This window comes from Coregonus clupeaformis, chromosome 16 (assembly GCF_020615455.1).
Source record: "Coregonus clupeaformis isolate EN_2021a chromosome 16, ASM2061545v1, whole genome shotgun sequence".
NCBI classification, from domain to species: Eukaryota; Metazoa; Chordata; class Actinopteri; order Salmoniformes; family Salmonidae; genus Coregonus; species Coregonus clupeaformis.
In genome coordinates this window covers 49,196,157-49,219,303 of record NC_059207.1, presented here as the reverse complement: position 1 = coordinate 49,219,303, position 23,147 = coordinate 49,196,157, and the positions used below count along the sequence as shown (strand labels likewise).

Genomic DNA, 23,147 nt, shown 5'->3' with positions numbered 1-23,147 from the left:
GACAAAGCGAAATCAGGTTTTTAGAAATGTTTGCACATTTATTACAAATAAAAAAACAGATACGCAAATAAGGTAAGTATTCAGACCCTTTGCTATGAGACTCAATTGAGCTCAGGTGCATCCTGTTTCCATTGATCATCCTTGAGATGTTTCTACAACTTAATTGGAGTCCACCTGTGGTAAATTCAATTGATTGGACATGATTTTGAAAGGCACACACCTGTCTATATAAGGTCCCACAGTTGACAGTGCATGTCAAAGCAAAAACCTAGCCATGAGGTCGAAGGAATTGTGCGTAGAGCTCCGAGACAGGATTGTGTCGAGGCACAAATCTGGGGAAGGGGTACCAAACCATTTATGCAGCATTGAAGGTCCCCAAGAACAATGAGGCCTCCATCATTCTTAAATCGAAGAAGTTTGGGACCACCAAGACTCTTCCTAGAGCCAGCCACCCGGCCAAACTGAGCAATCGGGGAAGAAGGGCCTTGGTCAGGGAGGTGACCAAAACCCAATGGTCACTCTCACAGCGCTCCAGAGTTCCTCTGTGGAGATGGGAGAACCTTTCAGAAGGACAACGGTCTCTGCAGCACTCCACCAATCAGGCCTTTTATGGTAGAGGGGCCAGGCGGAAGCCACTCCTCAGTAAAAGGCACAAGACAGCCTGCTTGGAGTTTGCCAAATGGCGCCTAAAGGACTCTGGTCTGATGAAACCAAGATTGAACTCTTTGGCCTGAATTGCAAGCGTCACGTCTGGAGGAAGCCTGGCACCATCCCTACGGTGAAGCATGGTGGTGGCAGCATCATGCTGTGGGTATGTTTTTCAGCGGCAGGGACTGGGAGACTAGTCAGGATCGAGGGAAAGATGAACGGAGCAAAGTGCAGAGAGATCCTTGATGAAAACCTGCTCCAGAGTGCTCGGGACCTCAGACTGGGGCGAAGGTTCACCTTCCAACAGGACAACGACCCTAAACACACAGCCAAGACAACGCAGGAGTGGCTTCGGGACAAGTCTCTGAATGTCCTTGAGTGGCCCTGCCAGTCCCCGGACTTGAACCCGGTCTAACATCTCTGGAGAGACCTGAAAATAACTGTGCAGCGACTCCCCATCCAACCTGACAGAGCTTGAGAGGATCTGTAGAGAAGAAAGAGAGAAGCTTCCCAAATACAGGTGTGCCAAACTTGTAGCCCCATACCCAAGAAGACTTGAGGCTGTAATCGCTGCCAAAGGTGCTTCAACAAAGTACTGAGGAAAAGGTCTGATAACATGTAAATGTAATATTTCAGTTTTCTATTTTTAATACATTTCCAACAATTTCTAAAATCCAGTTTTTGCTTTGTCATTGTGGGTTATTGTGTGTAGATTGATGGGAAAAACAAACAATTTAATCCATTTTAGAATAAGGCTGTAACGTAACAAAATGTGGAATAAGTCCAGGTCTAAATACTTTCTGAATGCACTGTATGTCCCTGCTTCTAGGGAGTTCTGGGGAAAATACCCAAAATACACAGACATGTACAGTAGGAGTCGTAACTGAGCTGTATGTGTGTGGTTAAATGATCTACGGTACCTGCTGTGACAGGCCTATTGTCTGGCTGTTGAATAATTCCCTCTGCAGTTTCACACAGTGAACTGGTAGGTTATGGACAGGCTAGCGAATGTAGAGCTCCTGGGTGTTGAGTGAACACTGTCTACTGTAGGAGGAGGGAAGAATATACACTGGATGTAGTTTACTCTGCTTTAGTGCATGTAGTGGTCAGGCCATCATGGATCAGGGCATGGACCATCCTGAATGTAATTTAAACACCAGAGCTGCTTCCTAAATGGCACCGTTTTCCCTTTATAGTGCACTACTTTTGACTAGGGCTCTGGTAATGCACTATATATAAATACGGTGCCATTTCGGATGCACCCCAGTGGGTTGTGTCTTGATGATTCAGCAAAGTATGTATAGCATTGTTGTATTTATTATTATTTTATTTTTTTAAGGACTGGTTAATATGTGTATTTGCCTATAAGATGGTTTTCTTAGATCTAGCGCTACAGGACCAAAATAGATTATCGATGCTGAACATTCTGTACAAACTAGACTTTCTATTTTGTCATGAAATAATGCTGCCTTGGTTTTTCCAAGGTGTCCACCATAGTACTGTCTTCACACACTGATAATAATGCCAAGTTCCTGTTGCTCCTTAAGCAAATTATGTATGTTGAGCAACATTGCTTTATTTGGTTAAATGGACAATGTTTCAGTGTAAGTGTGAGATGGCATTGACATTTTGAAAATGAGCAATGTTGCACAGATCATCTCGTGTGTTCAGAGCAGGTAACTCCACCTAGTGGAAACTATGGAAGTCATTTTGTGTTCTGCAGTTTGATGATGAGCTTCTATCCTCAGCCTTTAATCCAGTACAGTGTATTTTGAATGTAGTATTTATCATGGCCTTTTTCAACAATGATGGAATGAGTTAAGTTACTCTCCCAAGACTTTGTTCATTATTTCAAAATACAATTGTTTCTGCATTATGTTCTTGTTATCCCATCTGTTGAAGTGTACAGATCTTGTCAGTATTTCCTTGAGTTGGATCCAAAGTGCAGTTGCCGATGGCAGTGTCCTTTTTTTAATGTATAATTTCACATTATGTATGTAAGTACTTATTATTGTATGTAGATGTTCTTTACAATGTATATTTTTTAAGAACAATGCAACAGTTTTAAAATAAAGGTTTTTAGATATTTTGTGCCCTTTTCTAAATGTCTCTAGCACCAGATATCACTCAAATTTGACATGTCACAAAGAGTAAGCTTATTGACATCCTAGAGATAAAACATTGATTATTTGGTTGACATGTTCTGTGATGTCATAATTGTGTGTTGTCCAAAATGTCATTCTGATTCAATACATTGTTTAGAAGTAAGACCAGGAGGCAGAGAGGAAGGGTCTCTGCTGCACCTGCACTCAGTAGAAGGATGGCAAAGAACACTGGGGCATTTGACCTCAACCGCTGCACTGTTAGGCAGCTCATCCAGCATACTGGCATCCCCTTGGGCAATGCCAGGAGACTAGTGTGCTTCAGGAACCACCAACGGGGGTGGGCTCACAGAATAGAGGCTGAGAGGAAGGCCTTGGCAAGACCATCCCGGAAAGGAAACAGAAATAGGCGTGAAGTGGCTTCTCAGAACAGTACAGCAGGTGGCAGTGGCACACAGCTCCCTACCGATGTGTCTGTAGCTACAGGGACTGACCCTATCCATGGGTCTGTAGCTACAGGGACTGACCCTATCCATGGGTATGTAGCTACAGGATCTGAGCAGGAGGAGAGCACATCATCCTCACAGAGCAGTAACATCAAAGCTAATCGTGAGGCTGTGGGACTGGGACAAGCCAGCCAAACCACATCTCCAGAGTCCATTACACATGGAGACAACATTGAGGGTGATGAGACACTGGACTTTAGAAACATGGATCTCATCAAACAGAGACATTTGTCTACTGGGGGAGACGGTGTAATCCTAGTCCGCATCAGAACGCCCAGTGGAAGAGTACTTGAGGACAAGGGCACAGGGCCCATGCGTGAGGGACACGCTGGAGTATGCACTGCTCCCCGACGCAGTGCTCGTCTGAGACTGAAGAGACTCTCTCAGAACTCAAAGCTGGTTGAAACAGAGAGAATCATGATGTCCCTTCATCAGCATTCAAAACCTCTCAATCCCGGTTAAACAACTCGATTCCAACTACCCATTTTGAAACCTACAGATTCTGCCCTCCAGAGCAGGGGTCAGTGTGCCTGTAGTTTAACTGAAGAGTCTCTGCATGGCTTGGTCTCGGACAAGAGGCAAAGTAGGGCCAGTGGTGCACTTGACAAGCAGCACTGTGGGAAACATAGACTGTGCCCAGCATCTCCCTGCTTGGCAGATGAAGCAGTCTTCTGGAAATAGAAGGCTTGTAAAAAGGATTGGTCGACAACACACAACTGAGGAAGAGGAGGAGAAGCAGCAGAAGCAAGTTTAGGAAAGAAAGTGAAAAGGAGGAAATGGAAGAGGAATCTCTCGACTTTTGTGTCATTCAATGATTTTGTTAATGATTGTTATAAAATTGTATTATTTGGAAGCAAATGGACTGAGACTCATCGTTGGACAGTTTATTCAAGTTTACTTTATTAATGTAGCACACAATTGCTTGTACAGCAAGATACAGTATAATTATTTTTTTTACAATAGAATGCAAAGTTGATTTAAGTGTTGGGCTAAAGATTAGTCTAAATCTATGGGTTCAATGTGATCCTGTTCATACTCAGATGGTAAAACATCTCCCTTTAAGGGATTCGTTAACTTTGTGTTCAAGCCAGGATACTCTCCCTCTGAAATGGGTGGAGTTTCTGAAACCTTGACTTTCTTTTGTTATCCTCAACCTCCTTTTCTCTGATTTCATTTGCTACTAATGTTGCTGTACCAGTAGTGGTTTCACCCATCTTAGTGAGAAGTGGTTCTGTTGTGCTCTCTTTCTCAAAACGTTAATATCCACCCTCTTCCGTGTACGCTGCGTCCTTCTCAGATGTTATACTTTGAATGTATCCGTCTCCTGCATTGTATATGGTTTCTCTTCCATTAACATCTTCTTGTGACTCTAGGTACAGTGAAAAATTTCCCATTATCCTCAAGATTGGATTTACTAGACATTCCAATTACCTTTTCAGTTGTAGATTTTAGTTTGATGTCTTATTCTTTCTACTTCATTCTGATGTTGTTCTGTCTCAGTTTCTAGTGGCTTTGTTGCTCTTTCCCTTTCAGAACTTTCTGCTGTTACTTCTAGAAATGGGGCACCAGAATTGAAGGATGCAGTTTGAGTTTCACTGGCTGCTGTTGTAGTCTCCCTGCAAAAACATCCTGTTGTTTTTTCAACGAGTCCAATATCTTCAATGAGTCCTATAATAGAGACACTGGAAGCTTCTTTGTTGATTGTGTCCTTAGTCCTTTTTCTCCTCTTCAACGTGTTTGTGTATCTCTGTAGATGTTGTACTGGGTAGAAAATTGCTTGTTGACTTCTCCTGTAGTGTAGTGAAACGTGTAGTTTCGTCCTCTGTCTCTCCCTTATCCTCAACTTCTTGTGTTGGTGGAGTTTCTGAAAGCTTGATTTCAGCGTCAGTTTGTGGGCTCTGGGATTTACTAGACATCTCACTGATCATTACAGTAGTTGTCATGTAATTTGTCTTGTCCTCATCCTTTTCTTTTTTAATTTCAGTTGCCTCTGCTATTGGTGTACTTGTTTCATCCCAGTCAGTGGCATTGCTGTACTCTCCATCTGAAAACATCCAGTTGTTTCTCTAAGAAGTGGGGCATCAGATTCAACAGAAGCGGTTTGAGTTTCACTGACTGTTGCTTTACCAAATACATGGTCTTCATTGTCCTCCTCAATAATGTCTAGGTCTGTATGGTCTTCTGTTTCTTCTACATCCTCAGTTGGTTCTTTGAACATTGGCTCAACAGAAACTGTTATGGTTAAACTCAAATATACTAAATGACAAAAATAACTATATTTTTGAAAGAATATGTTTAAAAAAGGCATACTCTTTGTAAATTATATCATAAATAGGACTGTTGGAGTTATGTCACACATGCAGCTTATAAGCAGGAATCAGGAGGATATAATTATGGTCAGATTTGCCAAATGGAGGGCGAGGGAGAGCTTTGTATGCGTCTCTGTGTGTGGAGTAAAGGTGGTCTAGAGTTTATTTTCCTCTGGTTGCATATACAGTGAGGGAAAAAAGTATTTGATCCCCTGCTGATTTTGTACGTTTGCCCACTGACAAAGAAATTATCAGTCTATAATTTTAATGGTAGGTTTATTTGAACAGTGAGAGACAGAATAACAACAGAAAAATCCAGAAAAACGCATGTCAAAAATGTTATAAATTGATTTGCATTTTCATGAGGGAAATAAGTATTTGACCCCCTCTCAATCAGAAAGATTTCTGGCTCCCAGGTGTCTTTTATACAGGTAACGAGCTGAGATTAGGAGCACACTCTTAAAGGGAGTGCTCCTAATCTCAGTTTGTTACCTGTATAAAAGACACCTGTCCACAGAAGCAATCAATCAATCAGATTCCAAACTCTCCAGCATGGCCAAGACCAAAGAGCTCTCCAAGGATCTCAGGGACAAGATTGTAGACCTACACAAAGCTGGAATGGGCTACAAGACCATCGCCAAGCAGCTTACCATCGCCAAGCAGCTTGTTGAGAAGGTGACAACAGTTGGTGCGATTATTCGCAAATGGAAGAAACACAAAAAAACTGTCAATCTCCCTCGGCCTGGGGCTCCATGCAAGATCTCACCTCGTGGAGTTGCAATGATCATGAGAACGGTGAGGAATCAGTCCAGAACTACACAGGAGGATCTTATCAATTATCTCAAGGCAGCTGGGACCATAGTCACCAAGAAAACAATTGGTAACACACTACGCCGTGAAGGACTGAAATCCTGCAGTGCCCGCAAGGTCCCCCTGCTCAAGAAAGCACATATACAGGGCCGTCTGAAGTTTGCCAATGAACATCTGAATGATTCAGAGGAGAACTGGGTGAAAGTGTTGTGGTCAGATGAGACAAATCGAGCTCTTTGGCATCAACTCAACTCGCCGTGTTTGGAGGAGGAGGAATGCTGCCTATGACCCCAAGAACACCATCCCCACCGTCAAACATGGAGGTGGAAACATTATGCTTTGGGGGTGTTTTTCTGCTAAGGGGACAGGACAACTTCAGCGCATCAAAGGGACGATGGACAGGGCCATGTACCGTCAAATCTTGGGTGAGAACCTCCTTCCCTCAGCCAGGGCATTGAAAATGGGTCGTGGATGGGTATTCCAGCATGACAATGACCCAAAACACATGGCCAAGGCAACAAAGGAGTGGCTCAAGAAGAAGCACATTAAGGTCCTGGAGTGGCCTAGCCAGTCTCCAGACCTTAATCCCATAGAAAATCTGTGGAGGGAGCTGAAGGTTCGAGTTACCAAACGTCAGCCTCGAAACCTTAATGACTAGGAGAAGATCTGCAAAGAGGAGTTGGACAAAATCCCTCCTGAGATGTGTGCAAACCTGGTGGCCAACTACAAGAAACGTCTGACCTCTGTGATTGCCAACAAGGGTTTTGCCACCAAGTACTAAGTCATGTTTTGCAGAGGGGTCAAATACTTATTTCCCTCATTAAAATGCAAATCAATTTATATCATTTTTGACATGCGTTTTTCTGGATATTTTTGTTGTTATTCTGTCTCTCACTGTTCAAATAAACCTACCATTAAAATTATAGACTGATCATGTCTTTGTCAGTGGGCAAATGTACAAAATCAGCAGGGGATCAAATAAATGTTTCCCTCACTGTATAAGAAAAAATATATATGGGGGATTGGAAATGATGCAAACAGTTACATTGATGGAAACCACAATCTATCTGCAATATTAAAGCTGATCTACCACTCTTTCTCCTCTTTCGCAGCGTTTTCTTCAACATACTTGTCAGACAGAGGTTCAGACCCCTCCAGTCCCTATTTTTCACTGTGGTCCTCAATTTCACTAAAAGCAGTTGTTTCATTTGTCAAGTGAATTATTTTGTCTTAAACCTTTGTGTTTTCTCCGATTGCTTCTGATGTTGGTGGACACTGTCAAACTAAAAGTTTCAGTTGTCACAGGCTCCATATAATTTCATAAGATTTGTGTTGCAGTCTCTTCCAATAAGTCGTCAATGGTTCTGTCTAGTCTCCAAATTCATCATCAGGTCCTTCGTTTTCCACAAAAAACGTATTATTTTCATATGGTTCTGTCATCCAATTTGATTCATTCCTCTCCTCCTCAATTCTTTTCTGTTTCCGATTTTTCAATTTTACATGGAATATTTGACACATTTCCTATTCTTATCACGTCTCCTTGATTTCCATTTTACTCTTAAATTGTTGGATTACTTTTTCTGTCAGTTGTAAATTCTGAACAGTGGTATGTCAAATTGGGGCTATTTTTACTGCTTCACTTGTTTGTCTACATTTAACACATTTCCATGTATTTGTTTTTTATTCTTCAAATTAGAATCAGCAGTCGAAATATATCCTCTTTTTTTTTAATCAATCTTACTGAATGATTTATTGTTTGAGTTCTCTCCTATTGGGTGATTATTTACAGCAACACAATCTCACACTTAAATTCGTGTCTTATCTCACAAATTAAGTTATGTGCGATTTCAATCGTAGGAAAATACACATTTTTGTGCAGGGCAAACTTTGTAACAATCTTTGGAAAGTTTGGAGCAATGCATGATGGGCAAATGGTGTTCTACACTGCCTTTTTTCTGTCCCACATTTATTTATATATTTTAAAAAAACATTAACAACCCAACATTGTTAATCAACCAGGTTGTCACCGAAATAATTATAATAGTAGCTTACGTTTCTCTTTATTAATGCCAATACATTTTTGTCATTTAGCGACGCTCTTATCTTACAGTAAGTGAGTGCATATTTTTTTTTTCCATACTGGTCCCCCGTGGGAATCGAACCCACAACCCTGGCGTTGCAAGCGCCATGCTCTACCAACTGAGCTACACGGGACTACAATACAGTTTTTTGTTTCTGTGTTTGATTTTGCTTAATACTTTGGGATACTGGTGCACTTGTAGTCAGAAAGGCAATTTTTCGTGTAGGCAACAGTACACGACTTTCTTCAAAATGCATTTCATATTTTGTGGAGTCTGCATTACACCATTTTCTTCATAATGCATTTAATACAAGTTAAACAGGTTCATGTAAAATAATTAATTATGTTGGCTTACATTTATGGCACTTCCAAGGCCTTTCCATTATGATTATTATGGTCGTGTCAATCATTTTATATAATTAGGCTATTGTAACGCGTTCAACCACTTAGCAAGTCAGAAATGTCAATTTCTCCGAAACGACTAGCACGTGAATGCTGCATTATGCTGGCTTCACATGCTCGTGGGAAATGGGAAAATGGGAAGTCGTAACTCCGACGTGATTGTGTTCAAGTGCTTTTGACGTGATTGTGTTAAAGTGCTTTTGAAGTCGAAACAATTCTTAAACCAATAAGATTGGCAACAACATTTTCTCAGTTTCCCACTAGTAATTCCTACTTGGAGAGTCATTCAAGTTAAACTTCCTAGTCTGAACTAGGAATTTCCGATAGCATTAGAATGTGTGATCAACAACAGTAGGGTCTGGGTCGCTGCGTGTCCAGCCCCCATACCCGAACCACTGCGGAGTGAGGTGTCAGTAGCCTACTATGTGCCCGTGCTATGTGCAGTCAAACTAGTATAATTATTGTTTGTGAAGTAATAAGTATGTTGATTATTATTAAGGTTCTGGTCTTCTGAGATACCAACAAGTAGGCTATACAACAAACAAGATATCTATAGAATTAAGAAACTAAAGTAAATAAAGTAATAAAATAAATGCAAAAAATGTAATATCAAATTATCATGTTGGTTGCTTTGAGACTGAGTCATGTCTACACAATATTATTTACAAGGAGCGGTTCCAATCTTTTTCACAGCCTACATCTGTCTGCAGTTTTATTTTATGGGTGATCTTTTCCATTAAATACATGTATTTCAATCTACCACTCCACTCTTCCATAGTAGGAATGTCCTCATTTAACCAATGCTATTTAATACATTTATTTGCTACAGACGAGGATATTCAACAGGTGGGCGTTTTGAAAACGTTCAGGGATTACTCCAAGTAATGGCACTCTTATGGTTCTTACGTTTTTATTTTATTAATGCCAATACTGTTTTCTATGATTGATTTCACTTAATATTTTGGTTTATTGTTGCCCTCTTTGCAGTCAGAAAACATCCGTTGGCCGACCAAAAACGTTGCGGGTGACGTTGCCCATATAGTAATTTATCTAGGATCAGCTATATCTCCCCAAACCGTACCAGAAAATAACAGAACTGACCCAAGATCAGTACTGGCAACTTCAAGCCAACGAAATGCGGAGCGCGTTCCAGCTCAACAATCGGCTGCAGTGAGGTTTCTTTCTGCGTTGTTCGGCGCATATAAGAATATCAAAGTAAATGAATCAAATAAACGCTTTTCCAGGCAGTTTGAATGTATATTCTTCTGCGCAAGCTTGTGCAGAATCTGTCTACGTTGACCTGCAACTCAGATTCGCATCATGACTTCAACAATAAAAGGCGACTTGGAAGGTACCCGATCCTCTGGGGCGTTTCGGACGTCCCCAGTGGCTGCTTTACAGGTGGAGATGGGGGATATGCCGTTGCAGATAAGGAGACAGCAGCTGGCAATGAATTATTGGGTCAACCTAGAAGGATATGGGGTGTCTCATCCTGCGAAAGGGATTTTACAGGCATGCTGGGAACATGAGCGAAGACCGAACACGAGCTTTGGGTGGGTGGGTAATACCCATGCGAAGAAGATGGGACTGTATGGAAGGGAGTTTAGTCCAACGGTAGTTATTACTGTAAATCCACCATGGCTACTCCCGCCTCCAGTAGTTGATCTAGAAGTGTTGGAGAGACTACAGAAAGATAGGGAGGGGGTTGATCCAGCTGATTTCTTTAAGAGACGTCTGGAAACTGTGTATCAGGATTTTGTGGCCATTTACACAGATGGTTCAAAAGATCCAAGGACAGGACGTACTGGGTCAGCATTTGTAGTGCAGGAGTGTGGGGTGGAAGTCAGGAAACGTATTACAGATCATCTGGCTGTATATACGGCGGAGCTGATGGCCATACTGTTGGCCTTGCAGTGGGTGGAGGAAGTTAAGCCAGATAGAATAGTTATTTGCTCTGACTCATGTGCAGTGTTAATTAGTCTCCAGTCCTTTAGCTCACGTAGTGACAATACCTGCTTTATGAGGTGCTACAAACCCATGGCAGGATTAAACAGATGGGTATTCAGATAAGATTTACTTGGGTTCCAGCCCATTTGGGGGTGGAGGGGAACGAGGCTGTAGATGAACAGGCTAAACAAGCACTTAGTAGTGGGGATGTTGAAGTGTCAATGAGCAAGGCAGAGGCAAAAATACTGATATATACGGTGATGGTGCAGAGATGGCAGGAGCAGTGGAATAGAAATAATAAGGGAAGGCATTTATTTCAGGTACAGAGGAAAGTCGGGAGGGGAGGACGGCAGGAAGGGACAGAAGAGAGGAGGCTATTTTACAAGATTAAGGGTGGGACACAGCCAGTTGAATAAGACATTAAATGTGATAGGAAAGCATCCATCAGGAAAGTGTGATTGTTGTCTGGAAATAGAGACTGTGGAGCATGTATTGCTACAGTGTGGGCAGTATCAGAGGGAAAGAGAGAGGATGATATTTAGTATGAGGGAGAAGGGGATACAGGAAATTAGTTTAAAGAGTATATTGAGCAGAACGTCATTAGATATAGTCTAAAATATTTTGTTATATTTGTTAAGAGAAACGGGGTTGGCAGGTAGGATTTAGTTTCTCCCTGTCTCTGGCCCACATTCCAGTGCGGTAGGTGGCGGTAATGCACCATAATGTTGGATGCCAACCGCCGATAAACCCCACTGAAGAAGAAGTACATGATCCTCCCATGTGGTCCTCCTCTTTCCGGGTAAGTGAAGTATGCAACAAAACAATGTCATTGTAGTCGCTAGTATGTAATGTTATGGAGATTGACTTGTAGCGTTTTACGACATTTCTCAATAAATCACTATGCATTTTCTTTGATCTGTCAAGGTTTTCAATGAAAATCGTAGCTATAGGCCTACTCCACAGTTTCAGTTAGCTAGCTAAAGCTAGCTGGCTAGGCTACAGTCGATGGAGGTTCACGGTGGGCGCAGGGTTTTGTTCTAGCCAACATCTACACCTGATTCAACTAGTTTGAGTGGTTAATTACTTTAGTCCACGTGTCAAACTCATTCCACGGAAGGGGCCGAGTGTCTGCAGGTTTAAGATCCACCCATGTACTTGATTGACGAAGTAAGGTCACTAATTACTAACGAACTCCCCTCAGCTGATTGTTTACGTGTTAATTGAAAGGAAAAACCGAAAACCCGCAGACACTCGGCCCTCCGTGGAATGAGTTTGACACCCCTGCTAAATTTAGTCTGTTACTGTTAGCCTACTGTTACTGCGTTTTTAGAACAAAATCCGGCGCCTGCTGTATTTGAATTACATTTATGCTTACATTGAATTATACTTATCTCAAAGCTGACATTTTGTGTACTGCCTATATTATTGGTAGGCCTAATAGAGCTAATTCAACTTGTCTTTGCAAAGCCTTTCTAAAGACAGTTTTAGATCTTGTGGAGCAAACAATTGCAAACAATGGATGAAAAGGGACAACAAAATAGCAACGCTCACATCCATAGTGCATGTGCACTCCCGAGTGGCGCAGTGGTCTAAGGCACTGCATCGCAGTTCTAGCTGTGCCACTAGAGATCCTGGTTCGTATCCAGGCTCTGTCGTAGCCGGCCGCGACCGGGAGACCCATGGGGCGGCGCACAATTGGCCCAGCGTCGTCCAGGTTAGGGGAGGGAATGGCTGGCAAGGATGTTGGTAGAGCATGGTGTTTGCAACGCCAGGGTTGTGGGTTCGATTCCCGCGGGGGGCCAGTATGAAAAATAAATAATGTGTGCACTCACTAACTGTAAGTCGCTCTGGATAAGAGCGTCTGCTAAATGACGTAAATGTAAAATGTGTATTTATCCAATGGTCATCTTGTTATCCATAATTCACATTCTAAACATTTGTGGACACGACCTGTAGTTTTTGTTACAAATTAAGTACATCTTAATGCTCAGTTAAAAGTGTTTATTAAAATAAGTAGCCTACCTACATAGCTGTGAAATACAATTCTAAACTTTTTATATTCTGTTTCCTTTGCAGCTCCAAATAAAGACCCTTCACCCCTACCACCCTTCTATTCAGACTTACTGCTGACACCTTTAGTTTCTCTCTTTCTTTCTCGCTCGCTTTCTTTCTATCCATCCTCTTGATACAGATCTCTTGATCCATCCTCTGGCTGCATTTTAAGTAAGTGGAGACTTTTTCTCTTTGAATTCAGATTTCTTCCCATTTCTTGTGTTCTGACAAACCAAAACAGGTTGTAGTTCAAAAATGCAAACCAACTGTAGGAGATTATCTAAAAAGTGTATCTTAACATAAGTAACCAAATCCCACTAGCCCAGGTATTGTTTCATCTGTCAACTAGAGGCTATGGCAGGTAGCCTATATCTAGGCTGCAATAGTAGCCAACCGTTAGTATGACACGTTTTGATGTTAGTGTGGTATGTGGGGAAATGTTAAAGCGTCAGGCTTATGTTTAGTACCAGGTGAGGTCCATTATCAGATCTGACCCATATGATTGAGTAATTGAAACCCACCTTCAAACACATACACACATAGCACTTCTTTAATGGGTTTGAGAAGGGTGAGGGCTTGACGTTGAATGTGCACTCAATGTCAGCTCTTTAGTTGGCCAAACTCTATTAGGCCTACCAATAATATAGGCAGTACAAACTCTTTATTAATTGCTATTGTTAGTATAATTTTAATCTTTCAATCTCAAGTTCTCCTTGTCAATTCATTCCATCAGTCAAAGTTATGTGTATAGGGATATTATTTCTGACACTTTTGTATCCACCTTTCATGCAGAATGGCTCCTGGCTCCACCCGTAAGCTGTGTCCTAGTTGTAAAACATCAATAGGAGTAGCGTCAAAGAAATGCAAGTTCTGTGGTGCAAAAATACAGCTAAAGGTAAAGTTAGAGGCCCAAAAAATGAAGGCAACAGATGAATGGGCAAATAAGACCATGAAACATGGAAGATATACAACCTTGATTAATGCAGCAAACAAGCTGGTAAGTTTTATGTTTCCCTCTAAAAATATTTCTGCATTTCTAGCGTAGGGAAATGATAGACCCAATGCACTTATTTGTTGTTGTCTCATTGTGTCATTTAAGACTGTAAATGTACATTTTTGACTGATATTTTTTGTTTATGGAAGTTATTTTGTCATTAATGATTCCAGGTACATAGGTTCCACAAGATTGGAGTGTACCCCCTGCTACTCCTCAGCAAAAGGAAGAAGGATAACATTTGGTCGTCGACTGCGCTGTGTCCTCACAGTGGTATGATGAATCAGACCTCAATGGCAGCAATCCAAAGGTTCTATGAGGTAATTGTGAAAGGTATTTGTACAGAAATGTTTGTCTACCTAAAGACCTTATCCTTCAACCACCACATCTGTCATACTGTGAAAAATTTTTTCCACTTACGCAATATCGCCAGTCAGCCCCTCCCTCTTCTGCCACTCTCATCCATGCATTCATCTTCTCCCGAATAGACTATTGCAACTCACTACTCCCCAGCATCAACACAAGCTCCCTCCATAAGCTCCAAATTGTTCAAAACTCAGCAGCCCGTCTTCTAACCCACACTTTATCCTGGCAGCACATCACCCCCATCCTCCGTGAATTCCACTGGCTCCCTGTCTCCCACCGCATGAATTACAAGATCCTCCTGACCTAAAAAGCTCTCCCCCACCTTGCTCCCCCTTACCTCTCCTTCTTCTCCCCTGCCAACCCTCATGCTCTCTCCGCTCAACCTCAGCTGGCCACCTTGTCATCGCCAGGTCCAATCTTCCGAGTTTCAGTGACGGCTTTCTCCAGGGTTGCTCCTAGGTGCTGGAACTCCCTCCCTCCAGCCATCCGTGACTCAGAGTCCATCATCATCTTTCAGTCCCGCCTAAAAACCCACCTCTTCACCATGGCCTGCCCTTACCTCCCCCCTCCACCATTCTCACACACACCTCTTCTGTCTCACACACTCGCACACATACGTGCAACACCTGCTCACTCACTCACATACTCACACTTCACACCCTATCCCTTCATTTAGCCCTTACCTCTTTATCCCCGTTTTATACCTGGTTTTAACATGCATTATTTGTCCGGATTGTGCCCACATTTTCAGACAGGTGTAGACGATTAAAAGAAGCATTGTGATCGGATTGTGATCAGATCTTCCTGACCACGTCTGGAGATGACAGTGATACCATTTTAAATCATCCTGCCTTCTAAAATCATTGACTTATGGAATATGTGTCTTAAAATAAATAAGTATTATTTTGAAAGAATAGCAGTCAAATAATTTGCATTCAGGGAGGGACCAGGAAATCTGTTCACAATGCGGACACAGTGGATGGATAAGACCATGTGTAGCCGCATTTCTGAAAATGTGAGCACAATCACTATGTGGACAAGATCAGGACATGTTAGCGGCAGGTATAAACAAGTCTTTTGTTTAATGTTTTTCTTCCTTTTTTTAGTCTGGTGTTTAGTTGATTGTTTATTTCTACAATTGTAAAGCTATGTACGTTTCATGCATTATTGTTGTTATTTAAGTAGAAGATTTAGTTCAGGCAAGCAACATTTCAACACATTCTTTTCACATATCCTGTGTATAAGTTAATCTATAAACTGGGTGGTTCCAGCCCTGAATGCTGATTGGCTGAAAGTCGTGGTATATCAATCCATATACCACGTGTATGACAAAACATTTATTTTTACTGCTCTAATTATGTTGGTAACCAGTTTATAATAGCAATAAGGGACCTCAGGGGTTTGTGGTATATGGCCAATATACCACGGCTAAGGGCTGTTTCCAGGCACTCCGCATTGCGTCATGCGTAAGAACAGCCCTTAGCCATGGTATATTGGCCATATACCACACCTCCTCAGGCCTTATTGCTTAAGTATACATGCTCACCTCTGCCAATTGGAAAATGTGGTCCACTTGTCTGTCCCATTTCCTTAATTTATTATATTTCGCAGAGGCAATCAACACCCATGCCCCCACACCACAACCCTCCAACCCTCCTCCTGTTGCTGCCCAAGAACTGTCTGATACAGTTGCACCCCAGGAGACCGATTTCATCCTCACCCAGGTTGAACCCCCAATATCCCCCACCACCCAGGAGACCAGCTACACCCCCATCCTCAACCAGGTTGAACCCCCGATAACCCCCACCACCCAGGAGACCAGCTACACTATCCTCAACCAGGTTGAACCCCCAATAATTCCCACCGCCCAGGAGACCAGCTACACCCAAACCGAACCAAAGAAGACGGGGAGAAAGTCCTGTCACTCTCAAAAAAACCTCCAACCCGCTGAGCAGGACACAGTCAACCCCATCCAACTCCGACCAAGGAAGAGGAAATATGACTACATGCAAAAAGGTAAATCAATATCTAACTTATGTTGTTTATTCATCAATCTTAATGACGTCAATAACTTCAATTATGTTTTTAATAAATGAATAAAAAAATGCCAGTGGTTGATGGTCTCCTACTTTGCAGGAGGCAGGCATACGCTCCTAGAAAAAAGGGTTCTTCAGTTGTCCCCTTAGGAGAACCCTTTTTGGTTCTAGGTAGAACCCTTTTTGGTTCCAGGTAGAACCATGGAACGAAAAGGGTTCTACCTGGAACCAAAACGGGTTATTCAAAGGGTTCTCTAATGGGGACAGCCAAAGAACCATTTAAGAGTAGTCTAAGGCTAGGCATAAATCACAGGAGGTTGGTGGCACCTTAATTGGGGAGGACGGGCTTGTGGTAACGGCTTGAGCGGAATGAGTTGAATGGTATCAAATACACCAAACACATGGTTTCCATTTGTTTGATGCCAATCCATTTGCTCCATTCCAGCCATTATCTTGAGCCGTCCTCCCATCAGCAGCCTCCATTGGCATAGATGTAAAGTTAATACTGCAAATGACTGGCATGCTAACTTGATTAATGTTCTGATTGGTGGTGATTTTAAGTAAATACATGTATTTATTGTTTCAGAGTGTCCAGTGCATCCTGGGCAAACGATTTTCCCTATTCTAGAAATCCTTGCCAATAGAACTTCAAAGGAGGTAAGTAATCTGCAGTACATTGAAATTCCTGTGACTGTATTTACAGGCTAATCCTAGTGCAACTCCAATTCTAGTTAACTTGCAGTACATAGACCTTGTAGTTAGTGGCAATATGTAACTTTTTGGGTGACCCCGACCAAATTCACATAGAAATATGAGTTATAGATATCATTATACTTGAAAGCAAGTCTATGAAGCGGTAGATATGTTCTATGTGTGCTATTTCTATGCCTCCCGTTCTTAAGTTTTGTTTTTGAGTCTTTTATTTTGGTTTTGTACACCAGCTTCAAACAGCTGAAACAACTATTTTTGGTTATTGAAAATATATTTCACAGCGGTGTAGATGGTATAATTATTCTCTACATTATACTTAAACACAAACTGAAATTAGGCAAACTATTAATGTTTTAGCAACCATGAAATGGTAATGATTTCTGCATAGTGTGACATTAAAATAAAAAATACATTTCTATTTCTATTTGTTGCATAAGGGTCAGGAGCAGAAAGTGAGGTGGAAGCCATGCTCTGGATGGTATGTTTACTTCAACTAATCTCCTAGAATGAAGTGAGGATACACTCAACACCATATGTATTTGGACAGTGAAGCTAAGATGTAAAATTTGACTCTGAACTCCAGCATTTTGGATTTGAGATCAAATGTTTCATATGAGACGATAGTACAGAATGTCACCTTTTTACAATTTAGAAATGAAAGCCCTTTATGTATATAGGCCCCCCATTTTTGAAGAAGCCATAAGTATTTAGACAAATTCACTTATAGTGAAATAAGGTTATAGTACCTGAAACCTTTGATTTAAAATATTAAATTCTGGAGTCTAGATCCAAATTTCACATTTTAGCTTCACTGTCCAAATACATATGGTTTTGGCTGTACCTTGGTATTGGATCTAACATTACAGTGCCTTCCAAAAATATTCATACCCCTTGGACTTTTTCACATTTTATTGTGTTACAAAGTGGGATTTAAATGGATTTCATAGTAATTTTCTGTCAACAATGGACACTAAATAACTAAAATATAGTTGTTGCTAAAGTATTCACCCCGAGTAAATACATTTTAGAAACGCCTTTGGCAGCGAGTACAGCTGAGTCTTCTTGGGTAAGTCTCTAAGAGCTTTACACACCAGGATTGTGCAATATTAGCCCATTATTCTTTTCATAATTCTCCAAGCTCTGTCAATATGTTGGGGATCATGGCTAGACAGAAATTCTCAAGTCTTGCAATAGATTTTCAATTAGATTTAAGTCCAAACTTTAACTTGGCCACTCAGGAACATTCACTGTCTTCTTGGTAAGCAACTCCAGTATAGATGTGTTATTTATTTAGTTATTGTCCTGCAAGAAGGGGAATTCCTCTCCCAGTGTCTGGTGTAAAGCAGACTAAATCAGGTTTTCCTCTTTGATTTTGCCTGTGCTTAGGTCCATCCCGTTTCTTTTCATCCTGAAAAACTCCCCAGTCTTTGCTGATGTTAAGCATACCCATACCATGATGCAGCCACCACCATGCTTGAAAATAAGGAGGCAGTTACTCAGTGATGTGTTGTTTGGATTAATCCCAAACATAAGGCTTTGCATTTAGGCCAAAAAGTGTATTCCTTTGCTGTGCTCTTTTGCAGTATTAGTTTAGTGCCTTGTTGCATGTTTTGGTTTATTTTTATTCTTAATATTTTTATTTTCACTGTAATTTTAAGTCATTATTGTGGAGTCACTACAATGTTGTCCCATCCTCAGTTTTCTACACTGACAGCCATTGAACGGTGTAACTGTTTTAAAATCACCAATGGCCTCATGGTAACATCCCTGAGCAGTTTCATTCCGGTCTTGCAGCTCAGTTCAGAAGGACGACTGTATCTTTGTGTCTGGGTGGTTTAATACATAATCCACAGCATAATTATTAACTTGACTATGCTTAAAGAGATATTCAATGTCTGATTTGTTATTGTTACCCATCTACCAATCACTGCCCTTCTTTATGATGCTTTCCAAAAGCTCCCTGGTCTTTATAGTTTTATCTGAGCTTGAAATTCAATACTTGACTGAGGGACCTTTACATTTTAGCTTCACTGTCTAAATCCATATGGTGTTGAGTGTACAGTATATCCTGACTTCATTCTAGGAGATTAGTTGAAGTAAACATACCATCCAGAGCATGGCTTCCACCTCACTTTCTGCTCCTGACCCCCAACAAATAGAAATGTATGGGGGACAGAGGAATGTCAACCCCTATTATTTTACAGAGTGAGTCCATGTAACTTATGTGATTTGTTAAACCAAATTTAACTTGTGAACTAATTTAGGCATATCTAAACAAAGGGGCTGAATACTTATGCAACGACTATATTTTAGTTATGATTTTTTATTAATCTTAATCAAAATGCTTGAATGGTTCAATAATTACTATTATTGTTGGTAGGTTATTATATGCTGGTTTATATTCCACTTTGACATTAGAGTACACTATTTTGTGTAAATTGTTGACAAAAAATTGCAATTAAATCCATTTTAATTCAACTTTGTAACACAATAAAATGTGAAGAAATCCAAAGGGTATGAATAATTTTGCAAGGCACTGTATGTAGTTAAAAATATATATTTGAGAGAAGGCGGCGCTCTGCCAACGTGAGACAAGGTACAACCAAAAATCATAAAACCCTTTGAAAGGAATAGGTGCAACCCTTGCTCACGATTTAAATATTGAATGATTTATTTGCTACTTCTGCTTAAAAACATGACATTCCTTTTTATGTTTTCTTTCTTGTCTTACAGTGGCAAGAAATGGGATGATGACTGGATCAAGGCCGTAGACTGGGTTTCTCCTGTTTAACCTCTACTTTAGGCACAAATGGATTGCTCACCCTCCCTTCACATTTATCACTGTCAATGGTAGGCCAAGTTCTTCATGATTTAACGGTGAAACGTTCAAGGAGCATCTGCATGCCAACCATTTGATCTCAATCAGTTTCATGATAATATGCAATATGAACCGTTTAGAAATCACAGCACATTTTATACATAGTCCCCCCCCATTTTAGGGGACCAAAAGTATTTGGAAAAATGCACTTATATTTGTGTTGAAGTAGTCAAAAGTTTAGTATTTGGTCCCATATTCCTAGCACACAATCATTACATCAAGCTTGTGACTCTACAAACTTGTTGGATGCATTTAATGTTTCGTTTGGGTGTGTTTCAGATTATTTTGTTCCCAATAGAAATGAAAGGTAAATAATGTATTGTGTCATTGGAGTCACTTTTATTGTAAATAATAGAATATGTTTCTAAACACTTCTAGATTAATGTGAATGATACCATGATTACGGATAGTCCTGAATGAATCATGAATAATGATTAGTGAGAAAGTTAGACGCACAAATATCATAACCCGAAGACATGCTAACCTCACCGTTACAATCACAGAGAAGGTTAGCATTTTGGGGGGGGGGTATGATATTTATGCGTCTAACTGCGTCACAGCCAAAAGAGCAAAAACATTGTCACTGTCCCAATACTTTTGTAGTTCTCTGTATATAGTCTTGTTTTGAAGTACAGTGTTGTTTTGAATTATGCAGTGAGCAGATTTTAGCCTACCTTTTATTTCTTTCTATCTATTTCGCCTAGTGGTGCGTGCTTTTTGCCATATTGCAAAGAAAATTAGACATGGAAGACGGAGCTGAATGCACACAAAAAAAGCTAGTCATGTTGGCAATAGAATAGGCTTTGAAATTATGCCCACTGACCCCATTTTGAAAATTGTAATGGATTGTTTTGGCACTGCTAGGAAAGCTTAAAAAAAGGACCTAATAGTTTAAGGCTCTTTCCTTGAGTCATAAAAGTGTTTTGGAATTACTTAGGAACTGTGCACTCATTAGATAGTTATTTGGACATTAGGCCTCATTTGGTTTGTTCATTATTATCAGGTTATGCTTTATCTTGTAACCTTATGATCTTGCCTTTTATGTTTGAATTGATTCATTTGACTATGTTATTAAATATCTGTCCATTCTGACGTTTACTCTATTACTACACCACAATGCACATACTGTAGCTAATTATCTTATGAAGTAGATCAAATAATATGTACTGTATAGAATGTTAAATTGCAACTTACATAGTCTATGGGCTCCTGATCAAATGTGTTTCTTTCAGCCAAAGCATCCCATACAGAAGCAATCAGTTGTTATAATAAAGAACATAATCTGACGATGGAAATCAGACAGTAGGATGTCAAATCGTGATTTCAAAGTACAATGTTTACAGTAGGCAAAAATCATCTTGTGGTCTTAACACATATGGAATCATGTAGTAACCAAATAAGTGTTAAACAAATCAAAATATATTTTATATTTGACATTCTTCAAATAGCCACTCCTTGCCTTGATGCCAGCTTTGCACCCAGAGGGTTAGAATGACACACTCAGTCTGGTCTCATTCCAAGGAACCTCATGGGTGGTCCTCTGTAGCTCAATTGGTAGAGCATGGCGCTTGTAACGCCAAGGTAGTGGGTTCGATCCCCGGGACCACCCATACACAAAAATGTATGCACGCATGGCTGTAAGTCGCTTTGGATAAAAGCGTCTGCTAAATGGCATATTATTATTAATTATGTGGTTAGTGGCGCTCTCCATTCTCCAATGCCGTGGTGCTGAACTCGCCACGGCAAGCCTTGCATTTCTCCCGCGCTCGCTAGCAGTAGCTATCCATGGTCCTGAAATAAAACGTTGGCGCACTATTAAAGGCGCACAGGTTAACATACACAGTTCTTCATTTTACCTGTGCCTTTTCCAATATAGTTAGGCTACAACATTCTGTTTGGAACACATTAATGCAAATCTGAGACTTTGAGGTCACTCGTTTCCTTCCGTCTTTCTACTGGAACAATGTTAGTTCATTGGACAAAGGTACTGGATAATTTTGTTCCAAATGCCACCCTATTCCCCTGAAAGTGCACTACTTTTGACCAGAGGCCCAGGCACATAATACAATGTTGATATATTAGTTATGAGCAGTGGATTGGGCTGATCAACTTTAGTACTTAGTGAATGTCTTATGAGTAATGATAAAACAAGCATCAAAAGTGATGAGAATATTGAATTTTGGCCGACTGACCTTCAACTTCGCAATAGGCCTATGCGATAGTCTAATAATAATCAGAGTTTATGATAGGTCTATAGGGTAGGTGTAGCTAGGCTATATATTAAAATACAGAGGCCTATGTGTACATCAACATGGCTTATATAATTATATATATATATAGTGGTGCTATTACGTTTATTACTTGTATATTTTCTGTTGGGTATAGGCCTACGCGAGTCATATTGACATGCAGCATGTTTAGCGCATGGTGACAGGTGCTTCTATCTGCTTGTGCTCTAGGCTACTTGTCCGCAGAAAATATTTTATGAAGGTGAAAGCCAAATCATGCCACAGCTGCTTTTTTTGAATAGGCAGTGAGAATTAATTGCATCATTGTTGCTGAGGACCATGGCAATAGAGGTGCGGTTGTAAGGCCATGCGAGTAATGGGGTTGAAAGGCCACAGGCTGTTGAATGTTTAAATTGTCTATTTTTGAGATTCTCGAAGCGTCAATATCGATATAACGTTTCTATAAGCATTTATATACATACACTTGTTTTTTTCTGCCATGAACCTTCTGCCTTGAACCCCTCTGTACAATATATGGTGTGACAAGCCAAAAACCTCAGCTTTGATTCTACAGTAAATTCAACTATAGGGTAGACCAAAATCTCAAATTGAATATCAATTTATTCATATGACAGTGGTATTTACACAATGGAATAGAACATCTGAATGGTCTTAAAACAGCAAAAACACAGTCTACAAAACATTATCTTTCCCTGACAGACTGACCAAATGAAAGCTATGATCCCTTATTGATGTCACTTGTTAAATCCACTTCAATCAGTGTAGATGAAGGGGAGGAGACAGGTTAAAGAAGGACGTTTAAGCCTTGACAATTGAGACATGGATTTACAGTGGGGAAAAAAAGTATTTAGTCAGCCACCAATTGTGCAAGTTCTCCCACTTAAAAAGATGAGAGAGGCCTGTAATTTTCATCATAGGTACACGTCAACTATGACAGACAAAATGAGGGAAAAAAATCCTGAAAATCACATTGTAGGATTTTTAATGAATTTATTTGCAAATTATGGTGGAAAATAAGTATTTGGTCAATAACAAAAGTTTCTCAATACTTTGTTAT

The 23,147-nt window shown here is 40.5% G+C and overlaps 1 protein-coding gene across 3 annotated transcripts; it reads left to right on the top strand.

The window, feature by feature from the left end:
• The first annotated feature begins 11,545 nt into the window (after positions 1–11,545).
• LOC121585049 lies at positions 11,546–20,080 on the top strand. Of its 3 annotated transcripts, XM_045225763.1 has the most exons (8): positions 11,546–11,603; positions 12,881–13,027; positions 13,649–13,853; positions 14,024–14,183; positions 15,828–16,232; positions 16,839–16,909; positions 17,401–17,441; positions 19,697–20,080. In XM_045225763.1, the coding sequence occupies exons 3-8, from the start codon at positions 13,650–13,652 to the stop codon at positions 19,752–19,754; spliced, it is 939 nt and encodes a 312-aa protein (XP_045081698.1). In that variant the 5' UTR covers positions 11,546–11,603; positions 12,881–13,027; position 13,649; the 3' UTR covers positions 19,755–20,080. The 3 variants fall into 3 exon arrangements, 2 of the variants coding, with proteins under 2 accessions (XP_045081698.1, XP_045081699.1); XR_006003785.2 differs by lacking the exon at positions 11,546–11,603 and having other exon boundaries at positions 12,642–13,027; positions 14,024–14,170; XM_045225764.1 differs by lacking the exons at positions 11,546–11,603; positions 17,401–17,441 and having other exon boundaries at positions 12,642–13,027.
• Positions 20,081–23,147: the final 3,067 nt, after the last annotated feature.

Excerpts from the sequence above, each read along its gene's own strand:
- LOC121585049 (XM_045225763.1), top strand. The coding sequence starts at position 13,650 with ATGGCTCCTGGCTCCACCCGTAAGCTGTGTCCTAGTTGTAAAACATCA. Across the intron at positions 14,184-15,827 it reads CTATGAGGTAATTGTGAAAG|AGGCAATCAACACCCATGCC; the intron begins GTATTTGTACAG and ends TATATTTCGCAG. Across the intron at positions 16,233-16,838 it reads ATATGACTACATGCAAAAAG|AGTGTCCAGTGCATCCTGGG; the intron begins GTAAATCAATAT and ends TTATTGTTTCAG.